The sequence below is a fragment of the Vicugna pacos genome, chromosome 5 (genome assembly GCF_048564905.1).
Source record: "Vicugna pacos chromosome 5, VicPac4, whole genome shotgun sequence".
NCBI lineage: Eukaryota > Metazoa > Chordata > Mammalia > Artiodactyla > Camelidae > Vicugna > Vicugna pacos.
This window is the reverse complement of record NC_132991.1, coordinates 62,865,776-62,885,919: the sequence shown is the minus strand read 5'-3', so window position 1 is coordinate 62,885,919 and position 20,144 is coordinate 62,865,776. Positions and strand designations below refer to the sequence as shown.

General features: G+C 35.4%; 1 protein-coding gene across 2 annotated transcripts in view; it reads left to right on the top strand.

Annotated features, from left to right (window-relative positions):
• Positions 1–20,144, top strand: part of CPS1 (carbamoyl-phosphate synthase 1) — a 164,691-nt gene that overhangs the window by 28,398 nt on the left and 116,149 nt on the right. For both annotated transcript variants that reach the window (XM_072961338.1, XM_006205255.4), the window contains exon 3: positions 19,881–20,027. In XM_072961338.1, the coding sequence (XP_072817439.1) occupies positions 19,902–20,027 (126 nt within the window). In that variant the 5' untranslated portion in view covers positions 19,881–19,901. The remainder of the gene's footprint in view (positions 1–19,880; positions 20,028–20,144) is intronic.

Sequence of the window (20,144 nt, the reverse complement as noted above, 5' to 3'; positions counted from 1 at the left end):
TAGGATGACGTGGTGTGATTCATTGGGTACTGTTGACAGATGTGCTTGTCCTTGGTCTGGTCTTGCACAGAGGCTGGAGCCAGCAAAACACACGCTGTTTCCTCTTCCACATTGCTCTCCATTACTGCTATCTTTGCAGGCTGAGAGAATAATGCTGTAGCCATGAGTTCTCTTCCCGTAGAATACTTTCATCCTTCTGGCCTTGGGGAGGGCAGCATAATTCACAGTCCTTTTTTCATGATCCTCTTGTATGATCCATTTTTGTTTGTGGCAGGATTTGATATAACAATAGAGATTGTATAGTTATATACTGAAGTTATCTTCCAAAGTAATAAGATGCCATTTTCAGATTTCCTTATCTTGTCTCAATACACCGTTCAGGTTTTAGAGGCCATTATAAGTCTTACAAAGGCAGAGATTTCCTACTATAGTAGTAAAGACTGTACCCTTATTTCTTTCCATATTTATGTATGTATGTACATAATAGTGGCACACTTAAAATGTTCTACTTTTGTATATTAAAGATTGGTTACTACAGCCCAAGAGTGAGGGTTCATTTGGTCTTTGAAAAGAAATCAGGGAAACATAATTTTATAGTGGCTAAACTAACTCATCATATTAAAATGAGATATCCTTATGCATGTAAGTAAGGGTATGCATTTTAATTTCAACAATTTAATTCACATTCTTTTATTTTTTAATAGAAATGATCTTGTCTGGGAAAACTATTTTTGTTTGTGCTTGTATTTTTGAGAGAATGTCATTGATCCCTGCTTAATTACTATTGTGTGATTAAAAATCAGTCCATTGACGTCTGGTGGGGATGGTAGAATGAATGTTGTGCATTTATTAACTTCCATCGTTAACCCAATACATATGCTTGCATTTTCTTATAATATGTATTACAAGCATATTGTAGATAAAGTAGAAAATAAATATTACATATCATCATATTTTCATACCTCCATTTTTAGTATTTATATATTTTATCAGCTTATCAACATGAGGAGTACATGGCTGCGTTCTCAATATGAAGAATTAAAACATGATGGCTAAGACCAAAATACTCTTTGACAGCATTCCTCCCTATGCAAAAACTCCTCCTGCTACAGAAGAGAATATTATTACCGATTTAATTATATCCCTTCAGACCTTTTTCCAGTTGTTTAATTTGATTTAATTAATTGTATGGTTGTGCCTGTGTGTGCTTTATTAATGTTATATGGAAGGTATTGCTCTGTAAATTGCCTTTCTCATTCACCAGTAGACATCTTTCTGTCTAGGCTTTGGCACTAATTAATGGGGGAACCTTGAGAAGACGACTTAATTTCTGTGCCTCAGTTTCCTCACACTTGAGTGAAAATCACAACGGAATCAGCATGACAGGTTTGCTGAAGGATGAAATGGATTAACGCACGTGAAGCTCTTAGAACAGGGCCAACACACGGAGTAAACGCTGTGTCAGTGTTTGCCCTCACTCTTTGTGCGTAAAGATCTACTTTCATCTTTTAACCTGCTGTGAAATAGTCCACAAAATCGGCATCCTGTGTTTTGATTAGTCATATCTCCATTGGTTACTTTGAAGCAAGGTTTGGAATTACCCACAGAAGGCTCAGCTGTGCAAAGAAAATGTAGCTTATTTATTTTTTTTATGACTGATCTGATCTACTTTGCCTGCTAAAAATTAAACTTTAGTCTAATCTGGTAAACATTGTCTTGTGTCCAGTGCTGCAATTCAAACAACCCTTTCAGGTAACTGTCCCTGCTTCGTTGACCTATGTAGATGCTTGGTTTTTCCACGTTCCATCTCCTCACCCTGTTCCTCCTCAAGGTGGTACCTGGTTGTTTGGCTTACATGATTTGCTGGTGGAGACAAAGGATGCCCAGATTGATGTGGCATCTCTGGTCCTCATTGGTATCTACAGAGAGACTGAGCGAGTCTGCTTTCGGTGCTGATCCCTGCCGTGGTGGGAAGTAATCCCATTTGCTCTTTAAGTGATGCTGGCTTTAGATATCTGTCTCTTCTCTGAAAGGATCTGCCTGCAGTGGCCTTTTCATCTCAACCCCAGGCCTTGTAATTCTTGTACTCTCAGAATGTCTGTGTTGTCACAGTGAGGACTTGAGCAATTCTGGGTCCCCAGTTTCTGGGCCAGAAATGCTGTGAGCTCTGTCTCAGGTTCATGCATCTACTGGCCTGCTGCTGTCATTTCTGCTCCATGACTTCTTCACTTCCTTGAAGAGTGGTCCTGGATGAGGGGCCAGGGGCAGGATTGGGGAAAAGAGATCTTGACCTGACCTCCTCGTTCCCCTTGTGTTTCCTTTCTTCTCCCCATCACCCTTCAGCCTAAAAGGGCTGGCTGCTTTCTGTGCCATTTCCTCCTGCTTTCTGCCTCAATGCCCTCTGATTACAATAGGAAGAGTTGACCTCTTTGCAATATGTAAGAATTCTTTCTAATCTAAGTCCTCTAGTTTAGGTCTGGTGCCTAATAGGAGCTTGAGGATTTTAAAATATCCTTTCTCCTTGGACAAATCTTACTTTTTTAAGACTGTCTTACTGCAGAGTACCTTTGGAATGCCAGAAGATCAATTTTAACTTTCCTGTCTTTTTGTATTCCTGCTGTAACAATCCTAAATTAATTAATCTAAATCAAATGGAGTATGTATGTGATAAAGGTCAGTAAAAAGAATTTCAAAAGAGAAAAGAATATTAATACATTTAAGTATTATTCCCACTGGTTCATTTCTGCTGCAGTGGATATCTATCTGTATACCTATGTCATTTCGTGCATGTTTTAATATTTCTCAAAGTTACACACTGAGAAATGTAATTACCATACAGTATGCACATTTACATTATACATTTTACTAGATAATGACAAATTCTGCTACAAAGTGACTAGATCAATTTACACTTACACTATGAATGACTGAAAGTATCCTTTATTCACCATCACCAGACAGTTTACGTATCCACTTACATTCTTTCAACAACCCTCCACACCAGGGACTCTTGTTACCATTTTATATATGAAAGCACTAAGGTTCAAAGACTTAAAGCCCCTTGTTCAAGGTCACACAGATAGTAAGAGGCTAATTCAGGAAACTTTTCAAGCAAAGCTTAAGACACCCAGTATTTTATCCCTCCATTCCAGAAATCTGTCTCTATTTTGGGTTAAACTCTATAACATTGACTACTATTGTTTTCTCATGTGCTAGTTAATAATCTAGGATAAAATAGAAAATTACATCACAAATAATGGACAAATGATGCTGTTCCTTAATTAGCTCAGTTTGAACACCTATTTACTGGTCAAGGGAAAATAGTTGGCCTCACATCCTTTTAACTCACAGTCATAAGTTACACAGGAGAAGAACACAACTCAGTTGGATGAAGGGCTGGATCTGCAAGTAGCTTTAGCTCTAGGACTTGTGAGGCCTGAGGCATAGCCCCAAGACTCTAATCATCAGGGGCGCCCTGGTCCAAAGGGATGCACACCTTCAGAGTTTGCATCACCTGCTATTACAAGCATCTTTATTGAGTCTGACGGAAGCGGAGTCCTCAGGTCAGAAAACAGAAGAACTCTTTCAGCTGAGTCGTGATATTTAGAAATCTCTCTTCTGGAGTCTATTGCCTGGCCGAATTGTCCTCGCAGAACAAATTGTTGGATAATGAAACGCATGTACTGTAGCTGGAGGGGGCTGTCCTATTTACAGCACCCGCTTCAGCCCGAGGCACAGCTCTGGCTGCTCCATTTCTATCTATAAGTTACAGCAATGGCCTCGGCAAGCAGTACACTCTGTACAGCAGCTGCAACTCGTTATCGGCTTTGTCCAGAATAACAAACAGAACAAACACATTTTGCAAGGGTTTTTTTCCCCCTCTTATGTAGAGAAGGAGGAATTAAGCAATCAGTGAAACGCTGATTGATCAGTTGTGCTGACTTAGAGAAGTCCAAGGCCACATTAGTTCTATTAACCCCCGAAAAACAACAACAAGAAATTTCTTAGAACTTTCCTTAAACCAATATTTTTGAGCTGAGAAGTTAGATTTCCCCAAAGGGAAAAAAATGGGAAAATATTTGTGCTTTACTTAGTACAATTTACTCATCCAGATGGCTTTGTAATGTAATGATGGTTAATTATTTTTCCCAAGAGAATTCATGTTATTTGGCAGGTGTTGGCTGACCAAAGAGTACTGGAGTTGCGTGAACAGAAGGGTATGATGAAAATCAATTTTAGTCAACCATCTCACTCCTATGTGTTAACTTTGTCTTTAGCTACCAACTCCTGCAGCCATATTTAGACCTCTCTTTACCAGAAATTGAATCACCTCTAAAATTCAAGCGTCCCTCTTCTCACATACCCATTCCTTATTCTTTGACCTCATACACTCAAGTATTTCCTCTGTTAACAGTTTTTTGAGAATCCTTTCTCATGTAGCTTAGAGTCTAGGGTCTATCATTATAATAATTCCTTTGCAGATATTCTCAACTTCCACACCTCAGTTTCTCTCTGACTGGATTGGCAGAACTCAAACCTTTGGTGACCAATCCTCCATCCCCATGCCTGCACTCATGCATTTGAACATGGCTGGAGAAAACCACATACATGGACATTCTGGTGTCACTATCATTTCATGATCACCAACCTCGAATGGTAAGCTAATACTACTGAATCTTCTGCAGTGGTTCTTTAATGAGAGCATGATCTTTCTCCTCACAGGAGTTATTTTAAATATTCCCATCCTCAGTTGAAAACCATACATTACATCCTACTTCATTGCAAGTAGGAATTGTCAAGTGGCCATGCTCTCATCTTCACACTGTCAAATCAACCAACTTTCAGCTACAGGAGGGATATTTCATGCATCCACTCCTACTGCCCTCCTGTTACAGTGGTGGCAGTGTCTCCCCTCCTGAGTCCTTCTCCATGTTCTCTAGAAGTTCCATCTTGACTCTCCCAAGGTCTTCACTTATTGGTTATGCTCGTTCTCTCATGCAAATTTGCTCATCACCTTCAGATAGAGCAGTCTCACCAACTGTGACAACTGTAAATATGCCGTGGTCACCTTCCATTAAACACACACACACACACACACACACACAGAGCAAATAAACCCTCCTTGCTTCACAGTTTCATCCAGTTTCTATTATTTCACTTACCTGCTTTTCTTCCCGTGTTGTCTCTACTTCTTTATGTCCCATTCAATCTATCCACTTCAATCTGGCTTCTTCCTTCACCACTAATTACATGTGTGGTCTCAGGTAAATCCTAGACTTGGCCTGCTCCACAGGAGCACAAATCACATGGCAGAATTGTCCGCTCTTGAGGGAAAGGAGTTTGGTCTTTCACGACCCTAAAGTGGAGCAAGGCAACACTTGTCAAGCAGGGCGGTTCTCTGGAAAAGGTGTCAGATGCGACTGATGAGCAGCCAGCTCTCTCTGTGGCTGGGGATGGATATGCTGGCCTGGTAAGGGGTCTCTGGGCAGGGCACCCAAACAGGTCTCCCACAGTTAGCTTTTTTCCCATGGACACACTTCACGGGCAATGCATTCTCTCTAAAGCAATCAAATTGATTTTTTTTTTATTACAGAAAGAAGATAATTTAACTTTCTATATGCTACAGACTGAAAGCTTATAGCCACCTCTCTCCCTGCCCAAATGTGTATGTTGAAATTCGAATCCCCAGTGCAATGGTATTTGGAGATGGGGTCCTGGGAAGTAGTTATATCATGAGGGTGGAGCTCTCATGATGGGATTATTGCCCTTGTAAGAAAAGACACAAGAGAGCTTGCTTCCTCTCTCTGCATTGTGAGAAAACTAGGAAGAGGGCTGTCACCAGAACCTGAGTGTTCTGGCACCCTGATCTCAGGTGTGGCTGGCTTCTAGAACAGTGAGAAATAAATGTGTATTGTTTAAGCTTCCAAGTCCATAGTATTTATTTCAGGAGACTGGATAGACTGACACCACGTTAAAATCCTTCAGGGGCTTCTTACTGTACTGTGAATGATAAATCTACATCTTAACATGACCTACCAACCCCTGTAGGATCTGGAGTCTATCTCTCAGATCACTCCGGGCCTTACTTCTCCCTTGTTCACATCCTCTTATCCCACCAGTCAGTTCCTGGAAAGTGTCATCAGTTCGCAGCTCAAAGCCCTCATGAATGCTCTTCCCTCTGGCTAAAATGCCTTTCCTCCTACATTTAATTAATATGTATCATTCACATCTCAGCTTAAGTATCATTTCTGCAGGCTGTCCCTAACCATCCAATCTAAATTTTATTCCCCACTATTATTTTCTACCTAAATACCCTGCTTTTCCCCTGCAGAGTTGTAATTAAACATTGTAATATAATTTACAATTATATATTATGTGGTTAATTACTAAATTCTCTTAATACATGGAAAGTCTTGATTCATTCATATTTGTTAAACATCTCCTATGAGGTATCATGAGGTTGGGGGACCATGTCAGTGTATTTCACCATTGCCTTGTAGAGTTTTGGGTTTGGAGTAAAACCTACTCAACCTGTTGAATGAATCAACGAGTGAATGGATAGATGATGAATGAATTAAGATGTACAAAATCAGAGGATCAGAAAACACTTTTTCTCTGGTTATCCCTTAACAGTTCTACTAAGGCTATTAACATAAGGTCTTTGATGCTTAATCAAATTATAGTATCTTTTGGTGTTCTCTTCTGAGTTCACAACACTTGATAGATATTCTCTCATTAACTCTTACACATCCCTGTCATTCACATGGCATTGACTTGCCCGGTTTTTAGAGAAACTGGGATATAAAAAGGTTAATTGACTTGGCTAAGGATGGAATAAGTTTATGGCAGAGCCAGGGGTAGAATTTGCCTCTACATCTTAACTAGTTTATCATTTTGCACACTTGTTAGTGGTTAAAGAAAATATATTGAGAATAACTCCACCATCAGTAGGTTAGTGAAACTGGAAACTTCCTTCTGAAATGTAGTACTATGAATATTCCTTCTCTGCACATAGCACATTTGATGAGATACACCTTTAGGCCAAGAACCCCCCCCTTTTTTTTTTCCATGATCATTAATCTTTCTCAATTTCCTTATGAGAAAATGATAAGGACAAAGGTTGAATAACTTAGTCACTGTGTTAGAATTAATTCATGTCAAAGCTCTGTTCTGGGGTTTTGAGTTGACTTGTATAAACAGACAGCTATGTTTTCCATCCTCATTTGAGGAACAGTTCATATATTTAATATTAAAAATCCTAATTCTGCTGATTGCTAAGACTTAAAACATATGAAAGGTAAGTTGATAGGAACTAGGGTGCTTTGAGTCCTTCGAGGGAAACATTTTGTGTAACATTTTACTTAACCCTTTATGTTTCATTCATACATGTAAATATTACTTAAAATGTGTGTAAAGTCATGAACTGTTTTCCACTGGCTTTAACTAGAATTTTCCTCACATTAGTTTGAGTATAGAGATACTCCTTAGAGTGAAAAATGACATCAGGCTTAAAATATAATTGCGAGTAAAATTGCAGAGTGTTCTTCCTGGCCAAGTCAAGATGTAGTGTGCTATTTTGAAGTGTAATGTATTAAGTATGTAAAAGAATGGTTGTCGTATTTCATCTTGAAATTTATCAGGGTATTTAGGAGTATATTTATTTACTGAGGAAATATGTTAATCTGAAGATTTTTTTTTTAATTGAATTAAAGTGTCTGGTACTTTTTTTTTTTTTGCCACCATACTAAGTCAGGTGACCTGGCAAGGCCTCTAATCCTATTGGCATTAAAATATGACCTGTCTGCTGGACTTTGGACCCATGTCTTTTCTTCAGAGGAGATAAGGAAGAGTCTCTTATCTTAGGTCTGAAAGAAACACGGAGTCCAGTATCAAGTTAGTGAAGTAGTTATTTTCCCAGACATAGCACAAGGTTTTCAAGCCTGAAGAAAAAGATTAATCTCCTTACAAAAGGACTTTGCTGACTTGGGTCTGGACATGGCAGTCCTGTTTCCAGCCATCCTGTGTATGAGCTTTAGCAGCCAAAAGTTTGTTTGCTTTAATGTTGATGTGGCTCATCTTTTCTTAACTGCTCATATTCAAGATTTGGAAAAGAAGGAACAGTGGTGAGCTGAGTAATTCATTGGATTCTGATGAGGAGCTCTGGAGAAATTTTTATTATTCCTGAGTTTTAAACCCTTGTAACTTTAGTATAAACTGGGTATGAACCTTTGCTTTTTCTTTGCCATTTAGTAATGATATTTTGGTATTCCTATTGAGTGTGATAGCTATAAACTTATAATTTTACGGGTGTTTGGTGTTTTATGTATTTTAAAATTTGCTATTTTTATATTATGCTTTATACAATTCAATTATTAACCTACATTTATTTTAAAGTGGACTTTATCATAAATTTCTCTATCTTTCATGTGTTTTTCAATAGCATTTGGTCTTTTTAAAGATATTAATGTGAGATTTCATGGTTTCTACCTTGTTCTTTGGAGTCACACATGGCGTGGATAGTTACCATTTTCTCTAGTTAACTTGTTCAGTGTTGATCATTACACCCTATAGCCAAAACTGGCTAGTGAAGTGTAATTCTTTTTGCTTTTTTTTTTTTTTTTGAGAAGTTGTTGGATCTGAAGTGGCTTCTAGGGTATGGGTCAACTCCTTTGGGAAATAAAAGATGATATGAGGGGTTTTTACTTTGTGAAGTGCATTAGCAGGTGATCACATTTCATCCTGGGAGCACTGCTGGAGAGGAATATTGATTTAGCATGTAACACTTGGGTCTTACAGGTCTTAAGTTTCTCAGATCTTCAGTTCTGTTTGTTATTCTTTATTGTTCAATCTGCAGAGTACAAAATAGATGGCATGTCTCTTTTTAAGAATAAACCAGAAAGGGTTTTCAAGAGTGAGCTTTTGGGGGGCAAGTCTGTGTTTGAGTCTTATTTCTATTCTAGGATTTATTACCATCTTTGGCACATAAAAGGCCTTCAATAAATATTGAAAGAAAGAATTAGAGAATTAATAATCATTTATAGCCTACGAGAGGTCAGAGTTACTACTATTTCCAATTTGTTGATACAAAACAGAGACAATGTAAACACTAACTTAGGATCATACAACGTGAATGAGGTATAAAAGACTGAAGTATTTTCTGAAGTATAGAAAAGAGTGTTTGTTGTATTTTTAGCTTTGTACTGCAGTCAAGAAGTAGTGTGGAGCTATTTAATGATTTTAATCATGAAAGTATCAGTGTATAAAATAAGAGTATGTAAATAGCAACCTAACTGTATCATACAAGCAGGATGTATATCAAGTTCAAAAAGTAAGATTTTACATGGCTTTGAAAGTTTGGCAGGATACAGACAAATAGAGAAAATTAATCTAACAAATGTACAGCCTCAAATTTCTTCATCAAGTAAAATACTGCATCATCTTATGTTGGCTAAATGATTTACAATCTGTTTTATCAATTATTCCTCATAGTTTTTTTTTTATTTTTATCAATTCCGTTTCATAAAGAGAAAACTTCAATAGACAGAAGTGTGTGGTCTTTGGCACCATTGGTAGTGTGTCAAGGATTTCATTTATGCATTTTAAATGTATAGTCTTATAATCACACATTCCTTCTTTGACTCCTCTTTTCTGTTGTTCCTTGTACTCCTTCTATCATGTCCTAAGTATTTTCTCTGGTGAAATTTGTGTGGCAGGATGAGGAAAAGAAGAGTCAGAGATGGGGGTTAACTGAGATGCCCTGGATTCTAGCTGGTGGCCATAGCTGAAGGTGGTCAAAGAGCATCAGTGGAACTGGACCTTCCTGTTGCTGAATGGCTCTAGTCTCTGCCAGGAGTCAGTCTTGACTTTCCATGTTAATTTTTTTTTTTTATTTGTATAGGTCTTTGCCTTGATTCCTTACAGTATCATTGTGAAATAGCTGTATGTCCTGCCTTCAGAGTTCAAGAGCCATCTTGGCCTTTTACATCCTTGCCCCACATTCTTGTGTCTGCCCAGAAGCCGAGCCAAAGACTCTACTTACAAACTATGAGAACAGAAATAACACCTACAAGAAAGATGGCACTTCATAGAAATATTTGCTGTTTTTTTTTTGTCAGCATGATAAACAACTTTTATTTAAATGTAAACATTATTTTAAAAGGGCACTTTCTCTTTAAGAGATTGATTTTCATTGAAATTGATTCTGGCTTCCAAGCAGAGAATTAGCTGCAAAGACAATTTGCAAAATATGCAGATAATTTAGGAGTTTAATTTTGAATCATTAGAAAGTTTGTTCTCAGATTTGAGTCTTGTTTTCTCAGTTCACAGTGATATTTCACTTTGCTTTTAAGTATTATTAAGAGATGTATTGGTATATCTTTATAATAAAGAAATTTCCTATTTTTCTTATCCTGTATATGAAAATTGAAAGTAAAATGAGAGCTATGTAGTCTAGTGGGTAGCAATTCTTTTCATATAATGTTCACAGAATTATCATTAGATTACAGCTGCTTCGAGTTACATGTGAATGGGGAATTAAGTGACATTTAGTTGAAGGTTTCAGAAACTTTCTTAGGTGTTAAGCCTTCAAAACTTATATAAATAGAAAAATAAGAAAAAATTATGCCCTAATAAAAAGTCTGTCTTTTATGTAAAGATTTATCACACAATCAGTTTATCTAGAAGATGTGCCATTATATCTATCTGCAAATTTGGGGAAGAACTAGATATATTTTTGAGAGAATCCTTGGTTTGTGTTGGGAGTAGCAATGTTTTATAACTAACCTATATCCCTGAAAATTCTGTATCTACCTTTATTTTGTTACAATAAAGAAGTGTTTATTAGTTATTTAAGTACTAATTAATCCTGTAAATTAATGGTAAAAAAATAGACATTTATGGACAAGTGACTTTTGAAGTCAGGGTCTTTAATAATTTGAGGAATACAGTCACCATTTTTAGTACAAATATCATTCTAACTTGACAGCCTTTTCTTTTTCCAAATTACATACTGGCGTACCATCCAGAGTAACCAACATAGTACTAATAATTCTCCCTTTATACAACTTTATTTCTTTCATGTCTTATTATTTTTTTTTAACAAAATGTCTAATCATTTCTTTTGTAGGATTTTTATTATTACTGGTTTTAAAATTCAGTCAATTGCTTTTTAAAAACAAATTTTTGAAACCTTGACACACCCTTCAACTTTCTAATGCTCAATCCTTTGCTTTTTCAGTTCACGAAGTTTTCAAGAAAGTTCTCTTGAAATAATCACTTCCTTAATTCAAGTTCAATTAGCAACATTACATATTTCCCCCTTCCTATCAGCTGAAGATTATTTTGATGAAGTCAAGTGCAGGTTAAAAATAAATAACATCAAATAAACAATACCAGAATAAAACATTTAGTTCTTCAATATCCCAGGGAGTGACAGGAGTTGAAATTCAAATAGGCACTTCTGACTGTTAGCAGTTTGTAAAATTCAAGGATCAGGATGTTTTACCCTCCTCTTCTTTCTCCCCTTCTCCAAGCTCTTCTTGCTTTTCTTTTTTTCCCCTCTAGAGTATTACCTTTCTCCAAAATTTTTTAACCTCAATAAAAAAATGACCCCCACCTTTCACTGACTTAATGCAAAAATCTCCAAATCTAGAGGAAGAAACAGCTGTATGGTCTATTGATGGAAATTTGCAATAGTAGTTTAGGAAGATGAAACTTTACTGTTTGTGAGAGCAGTGGTCTGATTGTTAGAAGGACAGGTCTGATTGTTAGGAGGGCAGAATACATCTTCCGGGACCAAAGTTCCTTTGAAAAGAGGAGGTCACGGAGGAGATCAGATTTAATGTAACAAATGTTCTATGAAAGAGGATAGAGTAGGAAATGTGTATGCGTGACCTGCTTTTAATATTTAAAAAACAGTCTTCTACGTCATTCCAAGGTAACCTGTTGCCCCTTATTTCAAGACACGTTGCACAACATGCTTTTTTGTGATCCTCAAATATATTTAATTTAAAGAGGGTCCAACACTCTCCCAGCACATAACCTGGCTTACCATAGGTAACCCCTCCTCACGGCCAGGGTTGCTCTTTAGAGTCTTGCAAAATCTTTTGTGTTTACTCTCAGCAAAAGTTAAGAATTAACAAGCCTATCAGAGCTGTTTGTTCCTTTCAGCACATTAGAAAATGATTTTGCTGCAATAATAATCATTGTGCAAAAAAGACTGATGATGAATTAAATTTTAAATTTTTCCTTAGAAATAAGTGATAATTGCCTAATGATTTAGCCATTCTATATTATGAAATTTACGTTGTAGGCATGTTTAGGCCAAGACAAGAAAATGCTAAGGCCATCATTAAGTGTAGAGTTCAATTTTTGTAACTGTTAGTTTCTTTCCCTAAGTATTCCAGAATTTACAAAATTCCTTCTATTTGAAATGTCATAATTGTTCAGAAATTATGTTTCTACAGTGATATTTATTAAGGGCTTTAGATTTGGTATTAAATAACTCAAAATTAATGAGATGACTTTGGCTCATTTAGATAGATATTTCTTACATCTATAAACAAATTGGAAAAGAAGATGATTTTAAAAATCACTTTCAGCTATATAAAATTATCTGTTACATAAATTTTATATTCTCTATTTTATGAGAATTTAGGCAATACATTTTAAAAGGGATTAATTTCCTAAGAAATCCTGTTTCCTAATATACAGCAGCTGATACATAAAAAGTATTCAGTAAATACTTCCTGGATTGGTTATTCTTTTAACAATTCTAGACTTTATGAACAATCATGAAAATTCAATGCCATTAAATTATTCTGATTCTGAAATGAGTAACTTCAAGCAGTAGGATGTAACATAGAAAAATATAAAATTTCCTTTGCTATTTTTGGTAAGTCAGGCTGAATCAGTTAGCCAACTTGAAGTATGACTCCCAGACCAATTAGTTCTACTAGATTACTGGAAAAAAAATTATAGTTTTATTTCTGTATGACCTTCTTCATTTTTATATCATTTTAATTTTAAACATAGTACATCAGAGAACTTATGGATACTTTCTTCTCTCTCATTATTTCATTTTTACTGAAGTTATATTTTACTCATTTCCAGGTAATGTTGTGGTATTTCTGAGCATTTCTACCTCTACAAACATATATTCTTCCTATGAAATTGATCTTAACCAGCCTAGCCTAAGTCATTTCATGTCATTGCCAAGCTATATTTGACATCCTGGAAAGAGGATGGATGTTGGCTAAGAGTTGGGTTCTGATCTTGGCTTTGTAACCTATTAGCTGTGTGATTATGGGTAAGCTACTTAGCTCTCTGGGACTCACCATCTTCGTCCGTGAAATAGGGATAGAATTAGCTATGTTTCAGAGATAGTTTTTAAGGTTAGCAAATAAGGCATTCCCAGTGCCTAGCTTAGGGGATGGCACTCAGTAGGCGATCAACAAATGCAAATACCTCAACTTTCAGGCAGGACCATATTTATCATGACTGAACTCTTTAAAATTGATTTATTTTAATACTTATTTGTACTTACTGGCATAATAGCAAGTGGTGTTACATACCTCTTTATGTATCTCTTTATATAGATACAGATATATGCTAAGATCTTGTGGTTGTAAATTCCAAGGTTTTGGCTTCTATTGTAGGATTTTAAAAATTTATTACCCAAGAATTTCTTTTCTTTTTTCTTCTTCTTTTTTTTAATTTTAGACTTTCAGGAAGATTGAAAGATTTTTGATTAAGAATCCTACATGATGTGATTTTAGTTTATAGTCATCTCATGGTCAAAATTTCATTTTTTTGTGTTTCAGATGATTCAGTATTTAACTTTCTAGTGAACTTTGAGTTTTCTTTTTAAAATTTCACTCTAAACTCTGCCTCCCATGTATGATTTATGACTTAATGATTCACAGCTTTAATGATCACAGCTTACTAGGACTAACTTCGGGCAGCTGCTTTACTTTATGACTGCTGCATGTGCTTTTTTACCTATTTCTGTATCATCAGTCTTCCACAAACTTGCAGCTTTAAAAAAATTTTTTTCCCCTCTTTTTGGACTAACTTACACTTGACCTCACTTTACTTGCACTTTACCCCGTTTGTGTTTGACTATTTCTTCAGTTTGCCAAGGTCACTGTGAATTCTGAATCAGCTTCCTAAGGCATTGTCCGCTCTGTTCTTCTCATCCCACAGATACTAAAAAGGTTGGTTTACTCACTAGGTAATTCACTATATCCTCCTACATTTATATACATTCTCCAGCAAATGTATTTGCACCTAATAATAGTCTAGAATATATACCCAATGCTCTTGAATTAAAGATTATGTCTATCATTTCTACGCAGCCTAGTAATAATGTCTCCTTTTTCGAGGCAGAAATTGTTATGACAAGCTTTATTCTTTACAAATACATGCTGCTTGTACCAACTAACCTGTTCTCTTTAAGGTTTTTTTCAGATAGGGTCTTCTAAATGATAGCTTTTTTATTATCCTAGAATATAATCACACGTGCCTTGAATTTTAATACGTGTAACCATTTTTACAAGGTCCCTTTTCCAGCTTCATTTTTTCACCTTCTTTTGAATCACTTCAACCTTTATGCTATCAAGTTTTAGACTGATAAACATATTCATGAAAATTGGTTCTTTACTTTCTAATCCCCAAAATGCCAATTGGATCTCAACGAATGTGTCAAACTTGACTGAGTTTCCAAAGACATCTGGTTGTTTAAAAACCCCATCATTTAACAGCCTAATATCTGTCTTTTGTCATTATTGACAAATCTTCTTCTCCCTGGCCAAACTTTGAGAAATCCTTCTACCAGCTGACCCTAGTTTCTGTGATGTGAGAAAGTGTATGCCTTTTTATGTAGATACAAATTCTGGTCTATATCCTCGCTTGTGACAGTGTTCCTTGTTATATTAAACTAATAAAAATCAGAATTGAATCATAATCACTTCTACTTTTTCCAGTTCTATTTTCATGCATCTCTACTCAAACACAAGTAGAACTTTTTTGGCAGGAGGGGGTTCTTTATCTTCTTTATTCTGAATTATTTGCTCTCCAGACATACCTTGCTTCTTGCTTTAACTTTCTCTCTTCAGAATAACCTTTTGTAGAATTTTTAGTTGATGGCTTTCTTTTCCTATTCCGAAACATTCGTATTTCCTTTTATTTTTCATCTGACATAATTTTATTTTTTTCTGCTTAATTAAGCATCACTGATCAGGCAGGAACTCAGTATACAGAAATCCATTCATTCAGTCATTTTTCAGAAGCACTCCTTGCACGCTTGCTATATTTAAGACTTTTTGATAGATGCATCAGTGTGTATCATTACTTATCAAGACACACTTCAAGAAGGCAGTTGGCATTTTCTGTACTTTTTAAGAAGGAATGACTACTGCCATTATTGTCTCTTTATTCCAAAACCTGAGGCCTTTATTCTCCAGGATGAGCTGCTCTCATTTTTCCCAACTGTTTACATCAATGGATCATCCAAAAGAAGAGGAAACTTGAAATTAGCACAAATACAGGCTGTCATTCAGTGTTGCTTTATGTCTCCTCTTCTTGATCACTAATGAGAATGGATTAATGGGAACAAAAAGATGTCAGAGAAAAAAAAGAAATGGTATTAAACAAAAGCATATGGAAATGTTTGACTTCACTAGCAAGCTAAAATTCAAATGAAAGCAAAATATCATTTCTTGTGCTTTAATAAGCAAATAAAAGATAACACCTAAAGTTAGCAAGGAAGTATTGAAAGGGATACATACATTGTGATTGGTATGTAGATGGGTACATTCTCTTTGGAGAAAAATTTGGCAATATTGATAAAAGTATTGATATGCATTTTATCAACAACATAAGCAATGAAAATGAAGTATTTTGCTGCCATTTCAATCAAGGTTTTAAAAGAACATGAAATAACATTGAATATACTTTATATTATTACCTCACAAAAGCATAATGCAAGTTGATTGCAGTTTTCAAAACTGTGACTTAGAAATAAATGTTAGAAGAAAATATGCCAAAATATTAACAGAGGTTATATTTGGGGGGTGGGCTATTATCTATTTTTGAGTATTTTTCAAATTTTTTTGAATAACAAATGAAAATAAATACTGCTTAGTACTTGATATAGTATCATTTTCAATATCAGATATCCTAATCACAAATTTATCACATAAATTCCTAGGAATTTGGAAGGTTGAATGCATCTATTTTTATTAAGAAATGATAAATATTTATATTAGTTGATACATTTCTTTCTCTTTCTCTTTCTATTGTAATGTATACATGTATGTTTTAATCTTTATATACATATACACACATTTATTCATATATACAATATATGTAAGACATTTTCCAATTTATGGAAGAAATAAAATACTTTATCTGTATTAGATAAAAAAGTACTAGAATATTACTTACTTCATCAAAATTGGGAAATTATTACTTTTAATAATTTTTGTTTTCCACATGGAAAGGAAAAGTAGCCCAATGCTGTAAACAGTGATAATAATGAAAAATATATTGATAGAAAAGAAGAGCTAAATTCATGTACACTATTTTGTTTTTGAGTGAGTGACTTAGAAGGTTAGAGGTCCTTTAATGACCTAGTTCCCCTGAAATACATTCCAAATGCGCAGATTCCTCCAACCTTCTGCATGTACATTGCGTGGGCCTGTTACCCTGCTTAGTTGTGTGCACACAACTTATGTGAGGGGAGGGCATGTAAACGCAATCAGAGAAAACAAAATCACTCCAACCTGAAAAATGCTTTTTTGTAAAATGTGTTGAAAAAAATGGCTTTCACAAGAGTGTAGTATTTCCAATTTCCACTAAAATTTTTATGTCTGACTTTCATGTTCTTCACCAATCAACTCTTATCACCTCAAGTCCCTCACTAACTAACATAATTTTCTTTTTCAGTCTGGTTGTAGATTTCAGTCTGGTTGTAGATTTCAGTCTATCTTGAACACTCAGATTTAGAACTACTCACCATTTTATTTATCAATCTTTCTAATTCCTGAGATAATTGTAGAATCACAATTGATGAATTTTCTGTTCATTACTCAGACTATTTAACCAAATGTTACAAATCTTCTGGCCCTCCCTTTCATTATGGTGACTAGAAACATGGACCATCGTCTACATCCAGGACCTTTTACTGACAAAAGTAAAAGCTCATTACAACCCTCAGGCCTTTATTTTTCTTTAGGTTGTATAGTCTTGGAATTATATCCTAACATTGTTGACATCACTTTGGAAAATCATGTCTTGTTCACCATGCTTTTTTGTCAACTGTTAAGATTAGTTATGAAACTACTTACTAGTGCCTTTTCCTTGTTCAAATTCTGAACTTCTTAGTACCCCAACTGTCATATTTAATCAAAGTGCAGAGAAAAAGGGGAGGAAACATACCACGATGTTCACTGCATGTGTAGCTCCAGGTAATGGGACTATGACTGATTTAAATTTATTTTGAACCTTAAAGTTTTTTCGTAAGTTTATACCATTTTTCTAATTAGAGAAACACAAGCCTCATTATATATTTCATGTATATACATAGACAAGGATGAGACCAAGACCTAATATAGAATTAGTCTAAGGCAATAAGTGCTATTATTTCCAAGTTCTTAGTTCTATGAGTTGGAAGTTTTTCTTCTGCCAGTTTCATCCTCCAATTAATTTTCCATGATCTTTCTTTCACACAAATTTCACCTTTGTTTAAAAACTTCCATGACTACCATGAACATGATTTATGGATTAAAACCAACTATTTTAAGGCATGCAAAGTCTTCCATGTTATGGTTCCTGTTCATTTTCCCAACCTGTCCCCGGCATCTAGGCTTCATCAGACTGTCTTAGCTTTTTTTTTTTGATATACGATATGATTTCATGGGTCTATGCTGTTGCTCATGCCTTTCCTCCTGCTTTTTTCACCCCTGTCTACTTGGCATACTGTCAAGATAATGGTTCAGCATAATCCCATATTTAACGTTTACTGGACATGCACAAGGGAACTTTTCTTCCTTGCCTTCCTCCTTCCTTCCTATCTTCTTTCTTTCCTCCATTGTATTTGGACATTACTGTAATATTACTATTATATTAATTACTTATATACACTAGATTGAACCTATTGTTTGTTTCCTTTTTTAAAATATGTATTTTTTATTGACATATAGTCAGTTTACAATGTTGTGTCAATTTCTGGTGTACAGCATAATACTTCAGCCGTACATGAACATACATGTATTTGTTTTCATATTTTTTCACCACAAGTTACTACCAGGTGTTGAATATAGTTCCCTGTGCTATACAGGATGAATTTGTTGTTTATTTTATGTATATTAGTTAGTATCTGCATCTCTTGAACTCCCGATTTATTCCTTCCCACCCCTTTCCCCTGGTAACCCTAAGTTTGTTTTCTATGTCTGTGAGCCTGTTTCTGTTTTGTAAATAAGTTTCTCTTTTCTTTTTTAGATTCCACATATAAGTGATATCATATGGTATTTTTCTTTCTCTTTCTGGCTTACTTCTCTTAGAATGATGATCTATAAACAGGCATTTCTCCAACAAAGACATACAAATGACCAATAGGCACATGAAAAAATGCTCAATATTGCTAATTATCAGAGAAATGCAAATCAGAACTACGGTGAGGTATCACTTCACACTAGTCAGAATGGCCATCGTTCAAAAGTCCACACATGACAAATGCTGGAGAGGCTGTGGAGAAAAGGGAAACTCCTGCACTGTTGATGGGAATGCAGTGTGGTGCAGCTGTTATTTTTTCAGTTTTCTATCTCCAGGAGCTGTAAAGTAGTCTGGCTTCACAGAATGTTTAAACATGAATACATTAAGTATTTAAAAAAAAAAACCCTCACCCCACCCCTAATTCTAGCACTCATCCTGTGCAGTGGAGTTTACAATCTTTACGCCATTCTTTGTCATCTTTTCCATTGGCATTAAAGGCTAAATGAATCAATTTCAACTCAAGTTGAGACACAAATGTTCAAGTTTTGAGAACAACAGTTTAACAACTAAAAAAAAACTTGACTAAAGAAGAGTATTCTTATTAAAATCAATGTTTACCATTGTTTCATATATTTCGTACAAATTGAAAAATTAAGAGGGGATAGAAATATGGAAATAGGCTACTTTGCTCCAGTTGTGTTTTAGTTAATATTACTGATTGCTTTAAAATTTTGAACACAAAATAATGTAATAGTAAGAATGTAATACACTACTTTATCAACTCAAAAAAGCACAATGTAGAAAGATTTATTCTATATTTGTGGGGAAAAGCTTATTCTGGGGTCCTTTTTACTCTGTGATTTCCATGATCTTTTTCCAAGCAGAAATTGGCAGGTCTAGTCTTCAGTTTCTTTGAGAATTCAAAAGGTCTTTCAAGGCAAAGTAAGCATCACATTGAATACAAGCAAAAACCTTTGACCCTTTGCATGGTTAGAAAGTTGCTTCCCTTTAGGGTAAGTGATATTCCTGAGATTGTCCATTCCGTCTAGGTCAGTCTATTCAGCTGCATAAGCAATTCCTTTGACAGACGAGTGGTTTTCCACAGCACTAGCATTATTTCAGCAGGAGAAGGTAGTGTTTGGTGTGTTGCAATTTGTATTACATGTCCATGGAACATCTGTGGACATTACCTCTGGGGGAGGGCTTAAGAGAAGGAGGAGTTGTGGCCGAAGACATTTAATGACAGAATGAATGGAAATTCAAAGATCACTGTGCAGTCAGCCTTAAACACCTGGCTGCACCCACCTCCCCCAGCTTTCTTCCACATTAATTAAAACATTTTATAACAAAATTCTCCTAAAAATATATGTAATTTGATTTAATTTTAGTCACAAATCAACATCTTCAAAATGACGAGGATTTTGACAGTCTGTAAAGTGGTGAAGACACTGAAGACAGGTTTCAGCTTAACCAATGTGACTGCGTATCATCAATGGAAATTCTCAAGACCTGGCATCAGGCTCCTTTCTGTTAAGGTAATATTCCCATTTTCATTGTTCCCAATAAAATTGTATGGGTGTAGTTTAGGATGAAGCAAAGGTGTCACTCACAAAGCAAAAACATAGTTCTGAACTGCTAACTTATTAATATTT